Source organism: Polypterus senegalus, chromosome 12 (assembly GCF_016835505.1).
Source record: "Polypterus senegalus isolate Bchr_013 chromosome 12, ASM1683550v1, whole genome shotgun sequence".
NCBI lineage: Eukaryota > Metazoa > Chordata > Cladistia > Polypteriformes > Polypteridae > Polypterus > Polypterus senegalus.
The window spans coordinates 47372773-47396480 of record NC_053165.1 but is presented as its reverse complement, the minus strand read 5'-3'; the positions used below and the strand labels follow the sequence as shown (position 1 = coordinate 47396480).

The 23708-nt window shown below is 39.2% G+C and overlaps 1 protein-coding gene across 1 annotated transcript; it reads right to left on the bottom strand.

The window, feature by feature from the left end:
• Positions 1–9303: 9303 nt before the first annotated feature.
• On the bottom strand, positions 9304–23271 carry si:dkey-19e4.5 (UBA_like_SF and PTH2 domain-containing protein). Its single transcript, XM_039771096.1, has 7 exons — positions 23073–23271; positions 18996–19120; positions 16377–16448; positions 15325–15399; positions 14964–15061; positions 14460–14574; positions 9304–11221 (listed from the first exon to the last, which is right to left on the bottom strand). The coding sequence occupies exons 2-7, from the start codon at positions 19101–19103 to the stop codon at positions 11135–11137; spliced, it is 555 nt and encodes a 184-aa protein (XP_039627030.1). The 5' UTR covers positions 19104–19120; positions 23073–23271; the 3' UTR covers positions 9304–11134.
• Positions 23272–23708: the final 437 nt, after the last annotated feature.

The window sequence follows — 23708 nt, the reverse complement described above, 5'->3', positions numbered from 1 at the left end:
CTTTTGCCCATTAAAGCTGCACGAAGCTCGGTGTGTGGTTTTAGTACAAATACACGAATTTCGTCCGTTTTCGTACCTCGGTTAACAATTTTTCTCATAAATGACCAAATATTCCTTCCAACAGTTAAATGTCTTGGGTGACTGCGCAAGGACTACCTGCTCACCCGGTTTGCGCCGGAATATTCCAGAAGCAGAAGCGCGCTCTGAAGAGGATGACCTTTGTTCCACAGACATGGTGGAACGCATGAGTAATCTCTGCCCTGAATGGACCTTTTCCGCGTTTCCTTGGCAACAGCACCAGAGCGAGGCTGCAGTCACAATAAACTTATTGTGCTGCTGCGCGGAGAGACTGCAACACGCAAGTAGGTACATGGCAGTCTGCTGAGAGATTTGGAAAGAAGTCAAAGTGATGATATATAAATATAAAACGATGCCGGAGCTGCACAGTGGCAGATGGAATGTACATGTGCGCCTTTTCCGGCTTGTGGTTTGCAGTGAAAGGGCAAATTGATATTCTTAATGTTTTTAACTACGTGTTTTCCACATCGACCCCAGTTAATGTACATTTTGTATAGCAACACCTAAACGGAGCACTCAAAGCAATTTCAAGTATCAAAATTAAAAGTGATTTAGGAAAACTTGAATAGAAGTACCGGAACTGCCCACAGATATGGAATACTTCACTCGAGAACGTTCCTCTTCCTAATTTCTCAATTTACTTTAAAATATATAGGGAGGTATACTGATCGTCATATTTATTATAGATATATTTTGAATAACTGTGTTAACCGTTTCCCAAATATGGTTCGCGGTGTTCGTCAGCCCGCCATTGGCTGTTGTCACAATAGGTGGTCATGCAGCAGTGGCTGAAGCGGAGGGAGCAGCCTTGAGGATCTCCGTGCGGTAAAGACTGCGTGCATGAGGCTTTGTTAACTTATCTTTGATTCCTATTTATGAGGTGCGGTGACCAGTAGCAGAAATTCCCGAGATCCACAGCTTATTTTTCAAGGTCAGCTTTGAAGGCAGACATGTAATATAAAATGTTGAACCTGTCAAGTTCAAAGTAGGCAGACAAAAACCCGGCCTCGTCCAATGAGCACCTCATATGCAAACGGAAGGGAGTTTAGGGGGCTTCCCATGTAATCTAGTGCAGCCCCTTCTGAGCACTGAAGCCCCTGCACGACAACCGTTAGCGTGAACTTCTCAGGCTGCGCAAGCGCTGAGATATTCGTGAAGCACATCGAACGGGAGGGGTCGATCACGTCCGTTAATGGAAGGGCTGATGATCTGCAAAGGTGTTACGGTTTTACTGATCTTAAAGATTCTGCACATATGTGGGAGTGAATGCTTCATTGGTGTTTTTAGTATGTTTTCACATCACGGAGTCAAATTTGAATTTTCTGTACCGTTTAATATCATCAGAATGAAATACTGCCGTTCTTTTTGTTAGGTCTGATCCCAACATTGTTATTAATGCTGGATTTTTGATTAGGTTGTAATTGGATTTAACACACATCATTTATTCAGAAGCATAGTGGACCTTAAAACCTTGAGGTCACTGGTGTTTAGTTCCTGCATTAGACTGGCAGTGTGACCTTCAGCAAGTCCCATAATCTCGAGCTTACCCTGTGGGTTGTGTTTGGCTCCCAATACCACAGTGCAGTGACACTGGAGAAGGTCTGAACCAATGGGCTGGACCAAACACGTGATGACAGTGGGTTATGAGTGGACACGACCCATGTTTACCTATGCCCCATTCCACAGGCTATAGCGTGTATACACGGTGACACTGTACTGAAACAATTGGCGCTGTCCTTTAGATGAGATGTAAAGCCGAGGTTCTGACTCTCTTGTAAAAGATCCCTGGGCATCTTTTGGACAGAGGAGGGTTTACCCCACTGTCCTGGCTAAATTTCCCAACATAGCATGGTCATTTTGGATCATTGTTCTTTCTGAATCAAATTGGTTAATTATCTCTCAACATCAGTCTATTTACATGCACACACATAACCAGGATAAATTAATCCCCTGGGGTTTGCATTTGGCAAAACATCCAATGCCATTAAATTGCATTAAAACCCTGGTTATTTGGCCATGTAAACCCTTGACCAGGTTACAGTTAAGGATTTTGTAGTCTGTGAATGTCTTTGCTTTCAGCAGCCACTGGTGGAAATCCACAATGTTTTATTTCCTGAGACAAATGCTTGGGCTGTCCTGCTTTACCTTCTTCTTGTTAAAATAACCTGTCTCTATATTTAAGAAATCTCTACATTTGCTCAACAGCACAATCTCGAAGAAGCATTAGGGTAACACAATAAATGGAACGTGTTTTAAGTAGTCTGATTACTTTTTAAAGTAATGAGTTACCTAACGCAATACTTATTTTATTGAAGTAAAAATACACATATTATTATTGCTGTCACAGGGTTCAGTCACACAGGCGGGAAGAAAATAGCGTGTAGCATAATGTCGGTTTAGCTTTAACGCAGCTATTTGCTTTAGATATGCTGAAACCGTGTGATCAGGTGACACAGTGGCCAGCCTCCATACACCGAATCATCGGGGCTCAGGTTCAGGATGTTATTTACTTCACAGCACATGAAGGAGTTAACTTACTTACAAAACACAAGAAAATGATCACAGGCTTCATGCTCATTTTCAGATTCACGGCAGCGTTGTTGAGGTAACTCTTTTTTACACACTCTTTAATGAAGTCGGAGCGTCTAGAAGGATAGTTGCCCGTGTCAGTGGAGGTTTTTAAGAAACAAGGTTTCTGCCTTAACCAGGTTACTCGCCTTATCCTGGTTATGTGTGTGCATGTAAACACACTGTGTGGCAAATGTGTGGTGAGTGTACCGAGTGCGGACCGAGGTCCAAATGGAGCCCTAGGCACCCCCCTCCTTGGTTTCCAAAGTGTGCATTCCTTGAATTGTCCATAACATAGTGTGCATTGAGTATTATTAGACTACGAGGACACCCTCGGTGCCCAGAGCATGTGCCCCTTAAGTTACCAGAATAAAGCTCCTCACTTTCCATTGCATTGATTATAATTCAGAAGTGCTGGTACGCCTAGATGGCTGCCTGCATCGCCTATTAGACTGACCAGCTCTGAGTGGAGGCTGCTGGCCCAAAGTCCAAATTGATGCTACACATTGATGGTGGTTAAAATGGCTCCCCTACTTGGGCTTTCAAGGGTTGCGGCTTTTTGGGCTACTTTTTAAAAAAAACAACACAGTATTTTGGGCTACTGTTTGACCCCCCTCTGTTTACCATGTTTTTCATCCATCTGGTACCCCTTGCCCTGCTATTCGCACTTGTATTATGTACTTTACCATTCTAAAATCTCCCCCAGCCCCCTGTTGTGTAATGGTATATACCCATTCTACCACCCTGTGATATCTCCAAGGGACAACTCAGACTAACCTTCTCCCCAAACCCCAATGCTTTCCAGCCTGGGGTATTTTGGGGGCAAATTCGCTATTTTGAAGCAGTCATTGGGCTACACATTTTTTAGGGACCTGCCGTTAATGCATTAGTGTGGGCGGAGCCTGAGATCAGGGGGTAATTGTCCAGCAGCCCCCCCCCCACTGTCTGTGCGAATGTCCCTTTAAAACCATCTTTAGAAAAGCTTTACATAAATTACAACAATTATTATTATATTTCAATGGAAATTAGCTATATAAATGTGCCACCTTAATTTCCAATATGATCAAATTCCACTGGAACTTATACATATTTTGGGACCAATGCCAAAGCAGAAAGTCTCTGGTGTAGTACTTATTTAAAGCTCTTTGAGAATCCAGTACAGTGCCATATAAATGTAAGTGTAGGCGGCACTGTGTCAGTGCCCCCAGCTCCATTCCTCCAGTGGGGACCGTGTGAGTGAAGGGCACCGTCAAAGCCAAACCCCTCAATGAGCTCCGGCTCGGCAAGGAGTATGAATTATTGACTAAATGAATAACTCGACATTTCAGAGCAGGCGCAGTAAGGGACCTGATCCTGAATGAAGGGCTGGCCCGTCGCCTGGCACATTTAAGGAAGTGGGCCGAATACCCGGATAAGACTGCGATCGCCTCAAAAATGGCGACCGAGCCCCTGAGCTAGAGTACCATACCTGGCTTGGCTAGAGCTGCGAAGCCTCGGTGGTGACCACTGTGTCATCTATAAGAAGAAAGAGGACAAGGGCTGGACTCATTGAAGGGCACAAATTCCAAATGGATGTGTCCGGCGTCAAGCTCTACGTTGTATATCCGATTGCCCCCTCCCGCTGATTTGTTTTTCACACGGCAGGCTGAGGAGGAGGAGGAGGAGAAGGTTGCGGTCGTCTCTGTTGGTGCAGTCGGGGGCGCCCGCGCCAGCTTACAGTAGCAGAGAAACCCGCGAGCAGGCGCGTTTGAAGTCTGCTGACAAAGCCATTAGCACCCCCGCCTAGCAGGAAGCAGCAGCCCGGTGGGGAGGTGGCCGAGATCGATACCACCATTATCCAAATTCACGTGCCTTCCTCGATGAAGCCCGGAAACCAAACGTCCTATGACTTTTGTAAGTCGGGGAAATGTTACGGATAGGAAGTCAGCCGATAGGAAATGACAGTAAAAAACTGAAACGAAAAACCTTTACCATCTGCACTCTCTTCTAATACTGGCTAATGATTTATTATTAAGGATGGCTTATAAACGTACATATTTATACCAGCTAATAATCTACAAAAACTAACATAATGGAAAAGCGCACGGGGTTCTACAAACACGTTTAAAATGGTTACCTTTTAACCCAGACAGCGTCTGCACGAAACGGCTCCGCGGGGAGTTTAAAAATGGGGTTGAGTTACCAACGAAGTGGCGTCACCTAGCGGCCGTGCACTTTACTGCGCTCTGATTGAAGTTCGCTTAGATGAGGTGTCGCACAATCGACGTTTATCTTCCGAGAAGTGCGAAACTCTGTTGTCTGCGGTTTCCTATTTCAGGAACTGTCTTTGATGCGCCTTGTGAAACGACATGGAACCGCAACTTCCGGACGCGAATGAATGCCCACCATTTGAACTTTTTGACTTTTGGCACGCCGGAATAATGACGTAAGCGTGAGATGCTTACAAGGTGAGGTCATTTGGCTGTGACGTTTCGCTATTGTGACCTATTAGTTCATCACAACTTGTGAGGGTTTTAAAAAAAAGTGTGCATCGGACACATTTAGGCGTCGCGATTTATAAATTACAGCAGCAGAGTTCTGTTGCTTCCTTCTGTCTACAATTGGCACACGATCAGGTAGGCAGGTAGGTAGAACTTTTATATGGCTTTTTCCACAGGAGCGCAATGAATAAGCAAGAATGGCTAAATAGAAAGAAGACTTCTGACTTTGCAGTTACATTCTCATAGCAATTCTTTCTGCACCAAGAAACAAAGGTCTCCACCTGACACCAATCCTCTGTCTCATCCTTTTGTCAATACATCCATTAATGCAGAATCTCCTTAAAAGTGTCTGTAAGAGACATGACTAGGTGTTATATTTACAGACAGAGGTGTACAGAGTGAAGAGAAATGGAGACAGGACTGTTTGTCCATCCAGTTGCTCTGTTTCAGTTATCATAAACATTAGTATTGCTTTTACCAATCCCATATCAAATGGCCTAAAACAGGGACATAGCAGCTGCAAACCAACCAACAAAGAGTAAACTGTTGGATGGAAAGAAAGCAAGTTTCCATATTAATAAAAGGACATGTGTCTGTATGTCCATCCAATTGTTATGTCTCTATTATATGCCGTTTGGTATGGGGTTTATAAAAGCACTACTAATGTTTGTGATGTGCCACCTGTCAGAATAACAAATGCAATTCATTTTATTACAAATGTTTGTAATGCACCATCTGTTGGAATGACATGCATTTTGTTACTACATGAACTACAAAATACATTCTAATAGATGGTGCACTGCCTGAAACCATTCATGCTGGATATGGTGAAGTCTACATTGATTACTTAGGTTTCAACCAGTGTTAGACGGGTAGTACAGCTAGGTATTATTTTATTATAACAAACAACAAACCCTGATATACACTAGAATATGTTACTTTTGTTTGCAGCAGGAAAGTAAAAATCAGAAGACATTGCTACACAGGTACAAGGAAATGTGCAAAGACACAACACCTGAAAACCTGTGTTGTAATAAGTACACACACTCAAGATTAGTACGAGAAAGAATGATTACCTTTAACAGCACACAATAATAATTCAGAATTCAGCAGCATCCCTATTAGGAACAGAATTCAGAATGCTTATAGTTCTGGGAATAAGAGTTTTTAAATCTGTTACTCTTTACCCACAGGAAGTTAAAACTACTGCATGGTGGCAACAGCTGAAATTTAGGAAAAAGAAGATGACTGCTGTCTGATAGAAAAAGTCAAGCATCTAACCTGGCAGTCACAGGGATGCATTATGCTGGCATATTGCCACTGACACACATCAGCATAATTTGTTGGTTGAAAGTCCTCAGTGTTTGTGTGTCAGAGAGGATGTGCTGCATTGTTCATAATTGCACTCAGTTTTGTTTTAATTCCCTCTTTTGCTGCGACCTCCAGGGGTTCCAGAGTGAGTCCCATAACAGCCCGCCTTTTTAATTAGCCTGTTGATTTGGTGGGCCTCTCTTGAAGTGATGTTACTGATCCAGCACATCATAGTGCAGAAAAACACACTGACCATCACAGAGTTACAGAGGATGTGAAGGATGACACTTCCCACGTTAAAGGAACACAGTCTCCTAAAAAGAAAGCGTCTGCTCTGCTCCATCTTATATAGTTCCTCTTTATTAGAAGATCAGTTCCAGCCTGTCACTGAAGCAGATCCCCAAGTACCTGTAGGAATGGACCACCAAATATCCAGTCCCTGAACAGTGACTGGGTGTAGAAAGTCTTTGGTGCGGCAAAAGCTAATAACCAGTTCCTTTGTCTTGCCGGTTGAAATGATGCCTTAGACCACTAGGCCAGGGGCTCTCAAACTCCCTTCTGGCAGCCCCATGTGGCTGCAAGTTTTTGCACCAATAAACTTCAGTTTTGAATTGGACTCCTAGCCTATTACTTATTATCATTACTTGGTTGACACATTTATCCAAGGCAACTTTGTGACACTGGAGATGCAATTGGTTACATTTCAACGTTTTTCCAATTGCAGCAGAGGCAGGTGAAGTGACTTGCTCGTGGTCACAGTGTCAAGGGCAGGATTTGAACCCTCGACCTTAACCACACTGCAATCCTAAGTAGTATTCTGACATTTTCAGCCTAAATTCTTGAACAATCCCTGGACCGGGTACCTGTCCATCACAGGGTGAATTCACAAACACCATCAATCCACTTATCCCTTGAAGGGAACCAGAACATCCAGCGCAAACCCAAGAGGACACCAGCAGAACATGTCAACTGCATGCGGGGAGAGCCTCTGTCTGCTACCACTGCACCACCCACAAATGAACAAGTTGGTATTTCCCAGTTTCTATATTTTGGGGTCAGCATAGAAATTATGAAATTAAGTTTAGTAAATGGTCGTTAGAATGTACCAAACATTATGTTACTGTTTACATCTGTTTTTTAGCTTGGTTTTTAAAATTTACTTAACCATCATGATTTTAATTCTGCTTTATTATTTAGTCCATGATTTACTAAGAAGCAGGTTAGTGGGTCTTATCAAATCAACACCACCTTTCAGTATTCAGTGCCATCTGCTCTGCTCATCGTTGTCATTATTTTGGATCAATTAAGGGAGCAAACTACATGGAAAAAGACAAATTATCAGGAAAAGAACAAAAGAGAATTATGTATTTAAAGGTATAGCAAAAATACAAATATTTGTAAAAGTCTTGTAACTAAAAACCACACTGTTGTACTTAAGGTATATGAATGCAGAATAAGAAAAGACCACCAACTACTCATTATAAGATCAGCTAGAGGCGAAATGACCGACTGTGAAACAAAAACCTCCCGCCACATGCGGGTCCTGAGGACTGAGTTTGAGAACCATTAAACTTAACGTGTAGTAAATTAAAAAAAAAACAAGTGCTCAGTACTTTCACGGTCTTGAATTCACAGTTAGTTCATCAGATTTTGAATTAAAGAAAAAAAATCAAACAGCAGACCACCGTTCTTAGGAACAAAAAAAAAAAAATCACATTTGAGACAAAATATGGGCCTGCTAAGTAACCAATAAACATATTTCAAGACTGTTCAATATTTTAAGTCAACACATGAAATAAAAATAAGTTTATGGCATAAAAAATCTCACACTGTTCAATTCCATCTGAACTAATGTGGTGCCAAGGTGTCTCCCATTGCATGGCTGCCCTTGGGACCCAATCTAGGATCCTGAGGTGAGGTGTTAACACCCTGTATCAGCTCATGCTCCTAACCACCACCACGTGTGACAGTAAATGAAGAAATGCAATATATATATATATATATATATATATATATATATATATATATATATATATATATATATATATATATATATATATATATATATATATATATATACATATACGTGTGTGTGTGTGTGTATCATTTACTTGGAGAATCAGCTGTGTAACCAAATAGACCTTGTGTCCAACACACTTCCACTAAATTCCAATCCTAACAAGGACATTAAGTGACTCTCGGGTCAAGTATGCATCTGATAAAATAACACTAAACAACACACAAATTAATTTAAAGTTTCAACAGGAAACTTACTAAATGAAAGAAAATCGCAAGGCATCAGCCTAACTTGACTTTGCACATTTGTCCTCCCATATCTCCAGAAGATGTTGTCCACGTGAAGTTAGTTGTGAGTGGGCTATGGCAGTCTGGTGTACTGTCCACATTTGATTCCTGTTTGGTATTCTCTAGACCCCCCACAGCCCTGGACTTGATTACACAGACTTGGGAAGGCATTTGTTGACTAACACAAACAGGAGGATTCTCATGAACTGAATGTCTGTTTGTGAGAAAATGTAGCGAGTGAGCATACACAGGAGTCTCCATACCCTACAGATGACTGCATCAAAGGCACATCATGTCAAAGATTTCCTTACACATCATATTTCTCAATTACTGAACACGAGAAAGCAACTTTTTAAATAATAAAGTAAAAAAGAAAACAAGGGCACAATTTTTTTTCCAAGTATTTAATACTACTTTGCAAATATTTAAGCCAAATGTTGTAAATCTATATACAATATGCCTTAATCTGTTGTTTATTGTAAATGAAGAATTTAATTCATGGCAGTCATGTTTAAATATTCTTGATTTTACGGTCAGTGTTCTTGATTTTTTCAGTATTCTACACCAGCATAATTCACTTTTTAATGACCTGTAAAAGTATTTACAGCTGCCTCAATAATTCTACCTCAAACGCTGATGACCTTTCCAGAGAATGACATTGCAGGTTTAATCTGAAACACTAACCATTTAGATGAAAAAAAAGTCAACTTACACATTATTAAGCATACATTTCTTTATAACAGTACACTGTGCCACATTATTGGCACAGAAATATTTTTTGATGTGTTTCATATTTCACTTGGCTATAATTGATACCTGTATCTACAAGAATACATCAATATGCTATTACATGCTTTCACTGCAATAGCTATAAAGAATACCAGTATCATTTATAGCTAGTGAACTTTCCACAAAAGAACACTTTAATCTGCCCCTATGTTTTAATTGTTTTTTCATGGCACATGGAACAATTTAAACTATGGATCTGCATTAATAGATTTATGAGACAGTATATCAGTTTTAGAGAAATGCCAGTAGACAACATCTAAAATCTGCCAAAAAGCAAAGATCAAATGTGCCATATTTAATATTATAATCGGCCTTATCTTTATTTCCTTGGGTTTAATTCATACTGTACAAATATCTGTCATTCAGTAATATCCCATAATGCTATATGACATTAAGTTAATATCTATTACATAAGACTTTTCTTTGTATTTGTTGCATGTACAGTAGGATCTTTGAACAAGTTTACAAAAATATGAATATACAGTAATTTTTAGATGTTCCTTAAAACAAAGTAGTTGCACAAAAAAAACTTGATTCCAAGGGGAAAAAAACACTGCAAAATGCAAATATGTCCATTGTTTATGTGCTATGACTTAAAACTTTATAAAACCTGGGACTGTGCTGAACTGGCTCCTTCATACGGTTGATAAAAATGACTTATTTTCACAAATCAAAAAAAAAAGCATAATTATTTAATAGTAACATCAAGTAAAATACTAACTAAATTGTACTAATATTCATTATGAGGGGTCTTTTTCACAGAGCTAAACAAAACTACTATGAAGGGCAACTTTACAAATTGAAATTTGAGATGAACGCATTTTATCCATTACCATTTTGCAAACAGAGAATACATGCTGGAAATACGTTTACTAGTCTATTTTGAGCAATTACTAATGCGGTCATATTTAATATGTACCATTAAACATGAATGGAAACAAGTTGTTTGAAATGAAATATTCAAAACAAAAACATGAAGAGTTATCTCTTATGTGTTGCATAACACACATACACACTTGACATTTAACAAATGCAAAATTATTGGGTTTATAGTCCTTCAATTGGATAAAACTAACCATTCAGGAATACCTCTATTATGTAAAATGTCCCCTTTTATTTTTGTTAATATCCTTCTGATTGACTAGTACTATAGGACTTTTGATGACATGAGGGAAATTGGAAAGGAATGAAAACACAAATCATAATATAGTATTCCTTTATCATATATATCTTTATGTTCTTTTGCTATGCTATATAAGGCTTAGACGTTTTGAGGAACAATAATTACTAATCACTGCATAATTGAGTATTCTGGATAGGGGGGTGAGGTTGGAACTAGTTTCTGCTAGTGTTTAATTTCTTCTTAAAATCTAAAGTATGCTTTTATCCACAAATTCTTAACTTTCTTCGCTGCAGATTCTCATTAAAACATTCTGTCTGAAACCAGCCTGCTCAGGAACTTCATAGCATCCTCAAAAATAACTGAGAAAAATGGCTGTATGTTCATTTGTCCCACATGCCAGGGAACTCCAGCTGCAGCTCAATACGGATCTTGTTCCACTCTGCCTGAAGTGGCATATTCTCTACACAGACCAGCTCTTTCTTTAAAGCAATTTCAGACTTCCTGTGACATTGTTTACCATTTCTTCCTCACCCATAACTGCCAAAACGGTGTGGGACCCCGCTTCAACCTATTGCAAATAAAAATATACAAAAAAGATTAAAAATAAAAAATAATAACACCACAAGTTCTTTAAGCAAAATCAAAAACAGTAAAATGCATATTACCTTTACAAGTGAATATCATCACAACTTGAATACACAGCATGTATTTAATTACCTGTGCCTGTGATCAATTATACATTGTCCATGTACTTGGAGATATCAGGCACTGGCAGCTGGGTATTCTATAATCTTTCACTTGTTTGTTTTAATTACTCCAGGAAAACATTGCAGACTGGGCCATCCAGCTAGACGGACTGACCATCTTCCGAGACGCCTCTTTGTCCAGTAAGACCTGTGGTTTGGGGGACTGTGTGTTTATGTGAACAGAGAGTGGTGTACGAACACTGCTGCAGTTGCGCGACACTGTTCCCCACTGATTGAGGGTTTTATCGGTAAGGTGCCAGCCTTTCTACCTGCCAAGGGAGTACAGCTGCATGCTGGTGGTTGCCGTCTACCTCCCGCCAAGCACAAATGCTAACCAGGCACTAGCAGAACTCTACGAGATCATCAGCAAATTGCAAACAACGCACACCAAGGCATTTTTCATTATTGCTGGAGACTTCAATCATGCCAACTTGAAGTTAGTTCTCCCAAATTTCTTCCAGAATGTGAACTTTGCTACTAGAGAGGGGTAAGCTGTCTGGACAATGTTTACATGAGCACTCCTGACACCTACAAGGCCATACCCTGCCCCCCACCTCGGCTATACAGACCATATCGGCAAGTTTCCTGCATACAAGTCCCTGCTGAAGGGCACTAAAACAGCCCGCAATAACATCAGAGTGTGGCAGGTTGGTGCTGTTTCAGCTCTCCAAGACTGCTTCGAATTGACCGACTGGGACATTTTCAGGGAGGCTGCTATGGACTGTGACACAATCAATCTGGAGGAGTAGACAGACTCTGTGACTGGCTACATCTCCAAATGCATAGAGGATGTTACGGTTACCAATGATGTTACCACAAGAGCCAACCAAAAGCCCTGGATGACGAGAGAAGTGCACAAGCTGCTCAAGATCAGAAATGCAGCCTTCAGATCTGGAGACAACGCCGCCCTCAGGGTGGTCAGAGCCAACCTGTCTTGTGCTATAAGGAGAGCTAAGTGGGCGTACACGCAGAAGATTAACAAACAATTCAGCAGCACCAGAGACACACATCGTATGTGGCAGGGCGTTCAGACAATTACAAACTACAAACCCAACCCACACAGCAGTGATGATGATACCTCCCTACCAGATGAGCTGAACAACTTCTTCGCATGGTTTAAGGCGCAGAACAAAGAGCCTGCGAGAAAAGCAACACCTCCCTCCACTGACCAGGTACTCTGTCTCTCCATAACTGACTTGAAGAGCACTCTATCCATAGTCAATACATGCAAGGCTGCAGGACCTGACAATATACCTGGTCATGTGCTCAAAGAATGTGACAGTCATCAGTCCCAGCATGCTTCAAGTCAAACACCATCATGCCAGTGCCGAAGAAGTTATCAGTGACATGCTTGAATGACTACCGACCAGTTGCACTCATGCCAATCATCATGAAGTGCTTCGAAAGGTTAGTCATGTCACACATAAAGACTAATCTCCACCATCCTCTGCAATTGGATCCTGGACTTCTTGACAGAGGCCCCAGTCAGTTCAGATGGGCTGCAACACTTCCAGCATCATCACACTGAGCACTGGAGCGCCGTAGGGCTGTATGCTTAGTCCACTGCTCTTCACCCTGCTGACTCACGACTGCACAGCCATGCACAACACCAACCACATCACTCAGCATCAACGGTTTAGATGTGGAGACTGTTAGGAGTGCCAAGTTCCTCGGTGTGCACATAACTCAGGAACTTACGTGGACGCATAACACCTCATCACTAATCAAGAAAGCCCAGCAGAGACTACACTTCCTGAGGGGGCTGAAGCGAGCACGTCTTCCCCTTCCATCCTCACCATGTTCTACAGAGGCACCATTGAGAGTGTTCTGACTAGCTGCATCATGGTCTGGTATGGCAACTGCAACGTATCCGACCGCAAGCGCCTGCAAAGGATAGTGAAGACAGCAGAGAACATTATTAGGGTGCCTCTCCCTTCACTACAGGCCATATTTTACAAACACAGTGTTCATAAGGCCTGCAGCATTGTGCAGGACCCCTTACACCCCTCACATGGACTTTTCACACTTTTGCCATCCAAGAGAAGATACTGCAGCATCACAGCCAGATCTGCCAGGCTGCAGGAGAGTTTTTACCCCCAAGCTGTCAGACTCCTTAACACTATGGTGCCCCCTGGGATCTTCCACACAGCCTCAACCACCTCTAAAAACAAAACTTTTATACATGCAAGCCACTTTCCTGCAAAGACGAGTGTGCATGTAGAGAAGAACTGAAAATCTCCTACTGACCTTTAAGTATGTTGACATTCTTGATATCCTTCTGCTGTGAAACATTCTGACCTGTCATTGTTTACACACGTCTTAACCAACTATTATCATACACTGATAATTTCTGTATTATCTATGGCTGTTATTTATTTATTTTATTACATATCTATTGACTATATTTATGTTTCTAGATTGCAAATACCATACATTGCATCAATGTTCATATTGCTAACTACACATCAATATTGCTGCTACTACTTTGTCTTGTCTTTGCACAATGTCTTGTTTGTGTTTTAATTTTAATTCTACTTTTAATTTATTATTTGCACTTCATGTTGTTATACTGAGGACCCTGAGCTTCGCAATTTCGTCTATCTGCATACTTGTATATGGTTGAGATGGCGGTAAAGTTCGCTTTGACTTTTGACTTAATTTAGACACTTAAAAAGCAGAGATCATTAGTTTAAAATTATAAAAAAACATACCACAGAACATGCTTGATTCAAAAATAAACTGGACTCATTTTGGCATGACAAGATTGTACAGCATAAAAAAAAACTTCTAAATTAAAGTAATAATTTTTTAAAGGAACAGTCGTAACACTAAAGTACAAGGGGACATTTTGATCACAGTATTCAATACACTTAAGGAAATTTTGCCAAAAACCAACGGTTGTGTTAAAATTAAATGGTTTGTACAATTTTTTGTATGAATATTTATCTGAAAGTATGTGTCAAGTCTACTTTAACATTGTATTTAAAAATTATAATTATACATTTTCTTCCAAAAGACATACAAGCTTCCGTGGTGAAAAACACTGACTCCCCAACTCACCTCAGTACGTCCTGCATCTTGCACCAGATAGGTAGGCAGGTTAAGGCTCATTGCCAAGGCCTGAAGTTCTAGGAGATGGGCTGTGTTTGTGCCTTGCAGCACTACCTTCTTAGCTCTGTAAGCAGAAAAAGTAAAAAACTGAGACGATTGAACACTGAAGCACTTAAAGACACTTAAAAAACACAGACCAATAATTACCTTGACATTACAAGAAAAAATACCACAGAACTTACTTGGTTTAAAAATAAACTGGACTCATTTTGGTATGACAATATTGTGTAACATAAAATACTCAAAATATACCAGCACAGCAAAGAATTTTTTTTAAGAAAGAGTCACACTAAGTACAAGTATTAACTGTTATTAATACACAATGTCCCATAATCAGGAATTTGGCTGTGATAGTACTATTTATTACATGCTTCATTTCTAAAGCCAAAAGGACAGCTACAGAATATCAACACTTAAAACAAACCTGACAGAATACTCATGGTGTCAACCTACCCAGCCTGATCCCATTTCCATGCCATCTCCCGCCAACTATTTTTCTCCTGTAAGGCTTGGTACAGTCCTACAGCGGCATGTCCAACCTGTGCTGCAACCTGAACAAACAAAGCAATTTAAAAATTGTTGAAGGCTAGCAATCACCTGTGTCATTACAGTGGCGTGGAATTATACATTTTTACTTTTAAAGGCAAATGATAACTATGGATATTCTGATTTATAACACGTATCAACTGCAAATAATCTCACCCAATACAATGTGCTTAAATACAGGAGAAACACGGTTTAAGTCAATTTTTGTGGAGATAAAATTCTAGACTGTAATCTACTGAATTTATTTAATACAAAAACAGACACTCACTTTTCCAACACCCATTGATAGCTCCATGTTGACAACAAATACCATTTTGAACCAGAGATCTTCATCACTTTCCTCCTGTAAAATGAAGCAACAGAGTATGTTTAATCAATAATCACGGCATGTCACGGATCTCTATATGAGTAACAAAACTTTAGAAGTATACGTCTCTTAAGGCTTGCATAGGGTCCTCCAAGTAGGCAATCCTGAAACTTAAATCTACTGTATAATGCTGTACAAAAGATCTTAATTTTATTACCTTGCCTGCACTGTGTCAGCCCCAAGACAGCACCAACATTCACAAAATATTTTAAAACCAAAAATACATAAATGACTAAGTTTGTTTTATTGTATTGTTTTCATTACTAATATTCAAAGCTGATTAGTGATGTATTTAAAGTAATTCATAAATGTAAAGAAATCACAGCAAAACATTACAATATCAAGATTAAAGTGTGACACCACTGGTGCATTTCTTATATGTCTGAACTGTTGTGTGTTACTTTAATGGAAAGATGGGGTTACACCAAGTCTGCAATTTAAAAGTCACTCAGGTATTAAGATGTGGTCCCATACCTGGGGATTGAACCAAAAGATACAATGAGTCAAAGAGCTTTTCCCTTCGATCAAATCCAAATATAAAAAATAATCCATTCAGGTTATTTACTCATTAAGATCTAATTGGAATTTGAAGGATAACAGCACTCTCCTTAGCAGTAAATAATTATTTATGTTCATATATTTTCAGAAATTTCAACCAGTAAGCTCAGTTCAGACCTCAACTGACATATGACTTACACAGCACTTTTCTGTGCAAGCCTCATCATGCAGAGTAATAAAAGTTAAGTTTAAGAGAGACACAAAAAGTGAGTATCACGATTTTATGTTTAAAATGCAAACCATCTTGTCAGTGTAATATGCAAATGTGGCCATCCTCTCAAATTGGGTGTCAGATAGAACGCAGCAGCACCATTTATAATCACTTTACAAAACAGACATAATTAAGGCAAGCAATCTATTAGAACTTATATGAATTGCTAAAAGAAAAACACTACCTCATTCTCCAATCTGTTAAAGTAATACATGGCTGCCTCCTCAGCTGATACATTCCTTGTACGCAAAAGAGCCTAAAATATAAACAGAACAAGAAAGTCTTCAAAAAGTTTTTTGCTGTTACATTTGCCAGATTTGTATATTTATGACAATTCAATGGTGCAGTTTAACTGGAGGATAGATTTAAAACAATGATATTAGTCACCTGTGAAATTTGCAAGTTTTTTTTTTAGTAAATAACCTGACGTTCTGCACCCAGATCCAATATTAGTTCACTTAAGTGCCATGCACATGTTTCTGTACTGAAATCACACATTATGCCAAGTGTTACTTTGATGTCTTAATCAAACATGACAAATTCCATTGAGCAATTACATGTTGCTAAATTACTGAAGTAAAATACTCCTACACATTTCTTGACTCCTTTCTAAATTGTGCATTATTTTGTGATGACCAATATCCATCATCATACTTGGTTTATTCACACAAAGGCTGTTTATTGTAAACACAACATAATGCACCGCATCACAGAGGAATAACACATTTAAAAATCCTGCAACTGAACAAGCATCATAACTTCACTTTGAAAAGCCACTGTGGTTCTTGGTGGATGTAAGGAACAGACCTTGAAATATTAAATTACAGCAGTCTTTCATCAGTAATATTAAAAATATTCAAAAGCAAAATGATAATTGTAGGCCATTAACAAAAAAAATATGAGAATTTTTATACTGAGTTTTAAGCAATTCCAAAAGTTGTGCACAACAGCTACAGGGGATGTTTTGGTGGAGGTCAGTGCTGCTGAAGGAAGTTTGATGTGTTAGTTCAAATATTTTTTCCAGCCTTGATCCTCTGACTGCTTAAGTAATACATTAAGTTTAGACAACAGGGTGTACACTTGTTTGTGTATTAGTAGTTTAAGCAAATTGTGTTTGCTTAGCTTGAAACCAGACCATTTGTTCATGAACCTAATGCAGAAATCCAGGCAATTCCAAAGGGACCATAAGCTTTTTCTTCTGGAGTCCAATTTTCCTCGTATGACAAGCCATTTGAAATAATCCAATATCATTTCAACACAAGTTCACATAAGAAGATGCAAACGGAAGGTAAAGGCTTAGTGGTCAAAAAAGGCATAACATTTAATAGTTTATCTAGATTTAGGACAACAAATCTGGTTGCTAGTCCATCATAGCACATTGCCATATCAGAAAATTCCAAACTGTAACATCATCATTATTATGAAGATCCTAGAAATTCTATTAGGATTGGACGGACAACTGGTAGGCGACAACCTTCTGCAACCAGTAAAACATGTAAAATAACCACCATCTTCTTAAAATCTGCTATGTGGATTTATCCACTTTAGCCAGTTACCTTACTCTAATTTCTCTGGTCCTCAAAAGGTGAGACCAATCCTTCTCAGGTCATGTACCACCACTTCCATCCATACCCTTTCTTCCTGACCAGCCACCTGCTTAACAGCACTTCTCTTAACCTATCAGTTTTCCATTTTTCACTGTAAAGACCCACAATACTTCAGTCAATTGTTCCTTACACCAGCATTTATTGCCTCCGCACAAGTCCCTTTTCTCAGCTTTTCAGTTATCTTCCTCAGTGACATTCACCTGGTCATTCATATTTCAGTTAGTTCTCAGTTTTCTTTGTATTCCATCTTCATTGAACTCATTTCATATCCCATACACCTCTTCATAACTTTTCTCTTCAACACCACAGCAGCCTGTTTAGAAGAGACAGAGTGGAGTATATCTCCCGTTGCATCATCCAGATGGATGGTACAGATTAGTGGTAGCTGAAGTGGCTCTCCACTCACTATAAAAATCTCTATATAAATGCAAAGAATTATTATTATTTCTTCCAAGTGCATTTCACCTCTGTTAACATTCCCTAGTCTGCAATACAAACAACATTTAAGATACCATGGTGGTGTCAATGTCCAAGATTACGCCTGCTATATCAGCAATCATTGCACTTTCATAACAAAGACTAACACTGCATGACAGCACAAAATAAGCATGACATTACTAGTCCTCCAGCAGACTAGGTCAACAGTTTGCCGACACTGTCCACAGGCAATAAAGTGTAAACCCATCAGTTCATTTAATATCTCTATACAACCGAGTTGGGCAATTTGGTTGCATACTGAATCAGAAAAGGCAACAGCTGCAGTCACTGAATATTCTGTTGCACAGTTAATATTTGATCTAGTAATTAGGATTCAAAGTGAAAGCTATATCTTTTTGATTTTTCAAAATCATATCATAAACAATTTACAAAATTCCATTATGCAATTGACATGGACATATTTCTCCAAAATGGTTTCCAACTAGTTCAGAACACATGCACATTTCATAGACAGCCACCATCATTCAAATATTACCTTGTGTAGTATATCATAAATGTCTGGACTTAAAAATTTTTAAAAATATATATATATTTTTTTTAATCTGCCAAAATACGAAAATATCAACGGAAGATTTAAGCTTCCTTTACACAGAACCCTATTCAAAAGTAACACAGAGAGATTAATAATGAAAAAAAGCTTCTACTGAAATAAAAATTTACTGTGAAAGTTATAAAGCCGAGTTACAGGATTCCTTTACCTGCTTAGCAGCTTCTTCTGGAATGTCTAATTCTCTGAGCTGCTGGAAGAACACTGGATTCACTTCCTCTGGGCCTGATTCAGGGGCTGATTCTTCTGACTGCTCCATGATCTAAATATCCAAAACTAAGAGAACAAAGCAGTATTGCTTAAAGTTTCACTTCCATTCGAAGCTAAGTTATTAACAAAAAATATGAAATTAATATGTTCAAAGTAATTAACCCACAAACAATATATGAACCTTCAATTGACAAGTATTATTTCAGAATATCAAGTCAACCTTAACAAATAACTAAAAATGTATGCACTTCCTTTATATTCATTAAATAGCATGCTAACAATACTATTATATATATATATATATATATGAGAATGAGTTGTGTAAGCCCGTGCTGTAAAAAGCCAGGGGTCCTGGAAACTATTGAAATCGTCAGAAAAACACTGAAACGTAGAGATGTCAGGTAATTGAAAGGAACTACTCTCTGGGCATCTCTCTCCTAGGAGGATTTGTTTTGCTGACGTGCTCACCTCTCTTGTGCATTAGCAGCAGAAGGAAAAGTAAAAGGGATACCATTTGGCTAAGTGACTTTGCCTTTCTTCTGAGGTTTAGTTTTGCTGACGTGCTGACCTCGCTTGTGTTATTAGTGGCTAAGCGAATTTTCTGTTTCCCCTTACCCCTACTCCACCTCTCACTTCCAGGCCGGACAGACACACACTCTTCCACGCATAGATGTTTATGTTTGTTTGTTTCTTGCTGTACAACAGCAGCCCAAGAATAGACATGCCGGATAATTCTTCAAGGTGGCCAATGCCAAAACAAAAAGGGATTCAGTGTTCAAGTGAAAAATTCTTCTCTCCGTCCTTTAATGGCCCGTTCATGTTATATCCACTTAGTGTTTTGTTTTGCTCCTTCTCCGGTTCTTTTTCGAACTCCTCATTTTAACTGAAGGTTGGCGTCTATCACCAAAATGCTTGTTTCATTCTTTCCAAAAATAGATACGCTAGGGAAGTGAGAGTTCTCATTTAGGAAAATACAAACAGTGAAACAGAAGACAAATCAGTCTAATGCAAATTGTATTTTTTTGCAAAAGAATAACGCTCACTATTATATTAAATTACAGCAGATAGAATGGATGACACAGTGGTATACAAGGTCGGCATTAATCCTCACCGCTTCAGAGTTCTAGGATCAAATTTTGACCCATTTCAAGTTTGCATATTTTCTCTATATCTAAGTGGGGTCTCTTCTGGATACCTGTAACTTTCCTATATCTGAAATATATGCAAGTTAAGTTGATTGGCGACTCTAAATTTGCCCATTGTGAGTGACTCTGGATGTGTGCCATTACTATTGAAAAAGGCTCTGGACACACAAGTTTGTAATGTAATAGGAGAATGTTAGGAAAAACGATGAATGATAGTTCCAGTGTGAACACATTAACATCTTGTTCACCCAACACACACATAGACCTTTGGTGGATTATGGAAAATCAGAGACTATGTTATAACGACATTTCCAACACCAAATGCCCACATTAATAACAGTTTTAATTCCATGCTCCAATCTTCTGTTTTACACAAGTCTAATTTGGTTGTCTTGAGCTCTCATTACTAAAATTCAATGACAGTAATTTACCTTCATTATTTTGTACTTTCAATTCTGCTGACAGCACCACCCACTGCCCCACAGGCATACACTCACTTTTATCCACTTTTCAAACCTGAACTAATTCTTATTTTAAACAGGACAACATCATTTTGAAACGGTTTACAAAATCATAATATTCAGTTTATTTCACATCATCCAGTTTATAGTAAACAAGACCAAATATTGCTTTATAATAGCAGAACAGTCCTAATCTGGGATCCTGAGTTGGTTTGTCATGTGGGTGCTGTATCAGCGCAGGCTGCTAACCTCATCCTCATCATTACTGCTGTCATAAATGTTAAGCACAAGAAAGGTAGTGAGGTAGCGGCAGCAGAATAAGTGTTACATCTGTTGTATCAAGTCCAACTCTTTACTTATTAGGCTACATTAACCAAAAAAAAAAAAAGATCTACTAAATTATCTGAATTAGCAGCTCTTAAAAAGTAATGAAATATCTATAAAACCTAACATGAAAAAACAAAATGTCCAAATATGAAGCAATTGTGGGAAATTTAGACTATGCATAAAAGACAACTAGTATCTATATATCTGTGCAATGTCTGTTCACCACTGCGGCCATGCTTTGAAAGTGCTGGCTCACTCTGCCTTAGCCATTCATCCTTAAACCTCAACAGCCACATAGTGATACAACAGTAATGTCTCCCATTTTCCTGCGTGTTATGAATATGAAGTCTATTGTTCTTGTTTACTAAGCACATCAAATGAAGCACCACGCAATTCCACTGATTTTCTGTATGGAACATTGAGCTTATTTCAAATACTTTTTTTTAAAAAAAAAAAAACACTAAACAGCAAACATAACAACTTTCTATCCATTACCTCACTTTTGAAAAAAAAAATCTCATCAATTTTTGCCTTTATTTTTGGTGTGGATGGAAAAGCATATTCTAATGTGCAATGCATTACTCTTTTTTTAATTCCATGGTGAAAGAGTTGGTTGAAAAGAGAGGTGCATTCATAATAATTTGGATCTTAACACCCAAAAAACTCAAACAATGATTACAGATTTCAGGAATCAGCCAGCCGTTTACCAATCACTTGCTATAAACAGCTGGGAGAGCAGAGTCATTCAAGTTTCTGTTCAGTCACAAAACATCAAGTGAGACAAAAACATCACATGTGTTATCAGGAAAGCCCATCAGAGAATGTTCTTTTTGCAGCAGCGGAGGAAATTCAATCTGCAATATTGGTTCAGTACAGCAAAGCCCTTATCGAGACCATTCTAACCTCAGTGTAACTGGCTAGTTTAGAGCTGCCTCTGCTCAGGCTATGGCCAACTTGCAGTGCATCATTGGAGCGAAAAGATCAAAGGCATAAGTCTTGTATGAGTCCAGGCTAAGGAATCGTGCTGCAAAGATCATTGCTGATCCAACACACCCAGGGCACCGCCTAATCCAAAGACTTCCCTCTGACAAACGCCTTTGTGCGGTGAATACTGAAACAGTACGTCACCAAAACAGTTTGCTTTCCGTGTAGTTATTCTGACAAACCAGGTCTCAGTTTCTACTCACTATCTGTGTATACCCGCACACTGGACAACGTGAACTTTTTTGCATATTTAATTGTATTCACCTCTTAATATTTTTGTTGGCCTTATATTTGCATCAATACTACCAAGACGAATTTGCAATGCACAACAGTACCAGGGCAATAAAGTGAATTCTGATTCTAATAAGAAGTAAAAATGAAAGCATATATGAAATACAATGTCCAAAGCATATGCATATATTATATATACGTGTTGTATTCTGATTGAACTTCTTTGCAACCTACAGCGGCCCAACGCGATGAAACCAACCGAAATTCCGGTTAAAACGCCGCAGTGCTGAAGAATCACTGGTGCGCCGTGTCTGCCTGCAAATCTGACGCGAATACCCGAAGAGCAAATGCCAACGGCAATTTCAGACGAGAATCGTTGTTGGTCGCGAAGGTAATGTAAGCATTGTTGCAGTCTAATGCGATTTAACTCTATCGAGTGCCCGGGAACTCACGCCGCCCAATGCAGCAGATGTGAGGGTGTGCCAGATGTACCGCTACTTTGACTAGTATTTTAACACATTCACCTTAATTGGGCTAGGAAAATACACATGCAGCTCAACAAAGAAGTCATTTTTTATTCCAAATCTATTCACGTAAAAAGGACACGATGAAATGTAACCGTTTACAATGCCCAGTACCGTACTCTGAATAAGCAAGAGCCAAGTTTACCGGTGAATTTGACAAGCTTACGTGCGCTCTGCCGGGAAAAATTCACATGCATTCAAAACGTAATTCATCTTTTAAATTACTGCTCTGGTGTAATATCAGAAATCAATGTACGGTGATTTTATAGCCTGTCGAATAACCCGCTAACTTCAACCTTTCGAAAACGCATATAGTACAGGGCAGGACAGGACCACTCCCACTAACCTCGTATTTTTGTTGTTTTTCCCGTTTTTGAAGATTCAAACACAGAAACGGGCAGTGAATTAAAAATCACCCTCTCCGGCCAAAGTTACCAAATCCTATAGCGTGGTGATTTTTCCTTAACAGTTTCGTATTTAAACGGAATCTCTTTCTTCAGTCCTTCCTGGTTCTTCCTCTTCAGCACTTCACCCGGCGGATATCATCATCGATGTCTCGCTGAGCGCTAACTCGCGTGGTTATTCCAGATCTGCCGCTTGAGATGCTTCCGGTTCGGTGAAAAACAACGTCCGGGCAAAGAAAAATCTGTCGGCGAATAGGTTCCGCATGTTTGTCGAGAACGTGCATTGATTTCGCGAAGGAGCTGAGGGCCGTCTTCAAGTTAAGAGTTGTTTTATGGATTTTCTTAACAAAGGCAATTCTTGGACCATTAGGATGTGTTCTGCAGTAGAAATAGTGTGATAAATAAGCTATTACATTTAAAGCAGATCTAAAGTGCCAGAATTTTAAATTATTATTATTGTTATTGTTATTATTATTATTATTATTTATTTAGCAGATGCTAATGTACAAGGCAACGTACAAAACAAGTTATAATGCATGCAGAAATGATTAGGTGCAAGCAGTAAAAGCAACAAAGAA

Bases quoted from the DNA above. Each gene is read 5' to 3' on its own strand.
- si:dkey-19e4.5 (XM_039771096.1), bottom strand. From the start codon at position 19,103: ATGGAGCAGTCAGAAGAATCAGCCCCTGAATCAGGCCCAGAGGAAGTG. The intron at 14,575-14,963 runs GTAGGTTGACAC...TTCTGCTTACAG, and splicing joins TGGAAATGGGATCAGGCTGG to AGCTAAGAAGGTAGTGCTGC. The intron at 11,222-14,459 runs GTGAGTTGGGGA...TATTTGCAATAG, and splicing joins AAGATGCAGGACGTACTGAG to GTTGAAGCGGGGTCCCACAC.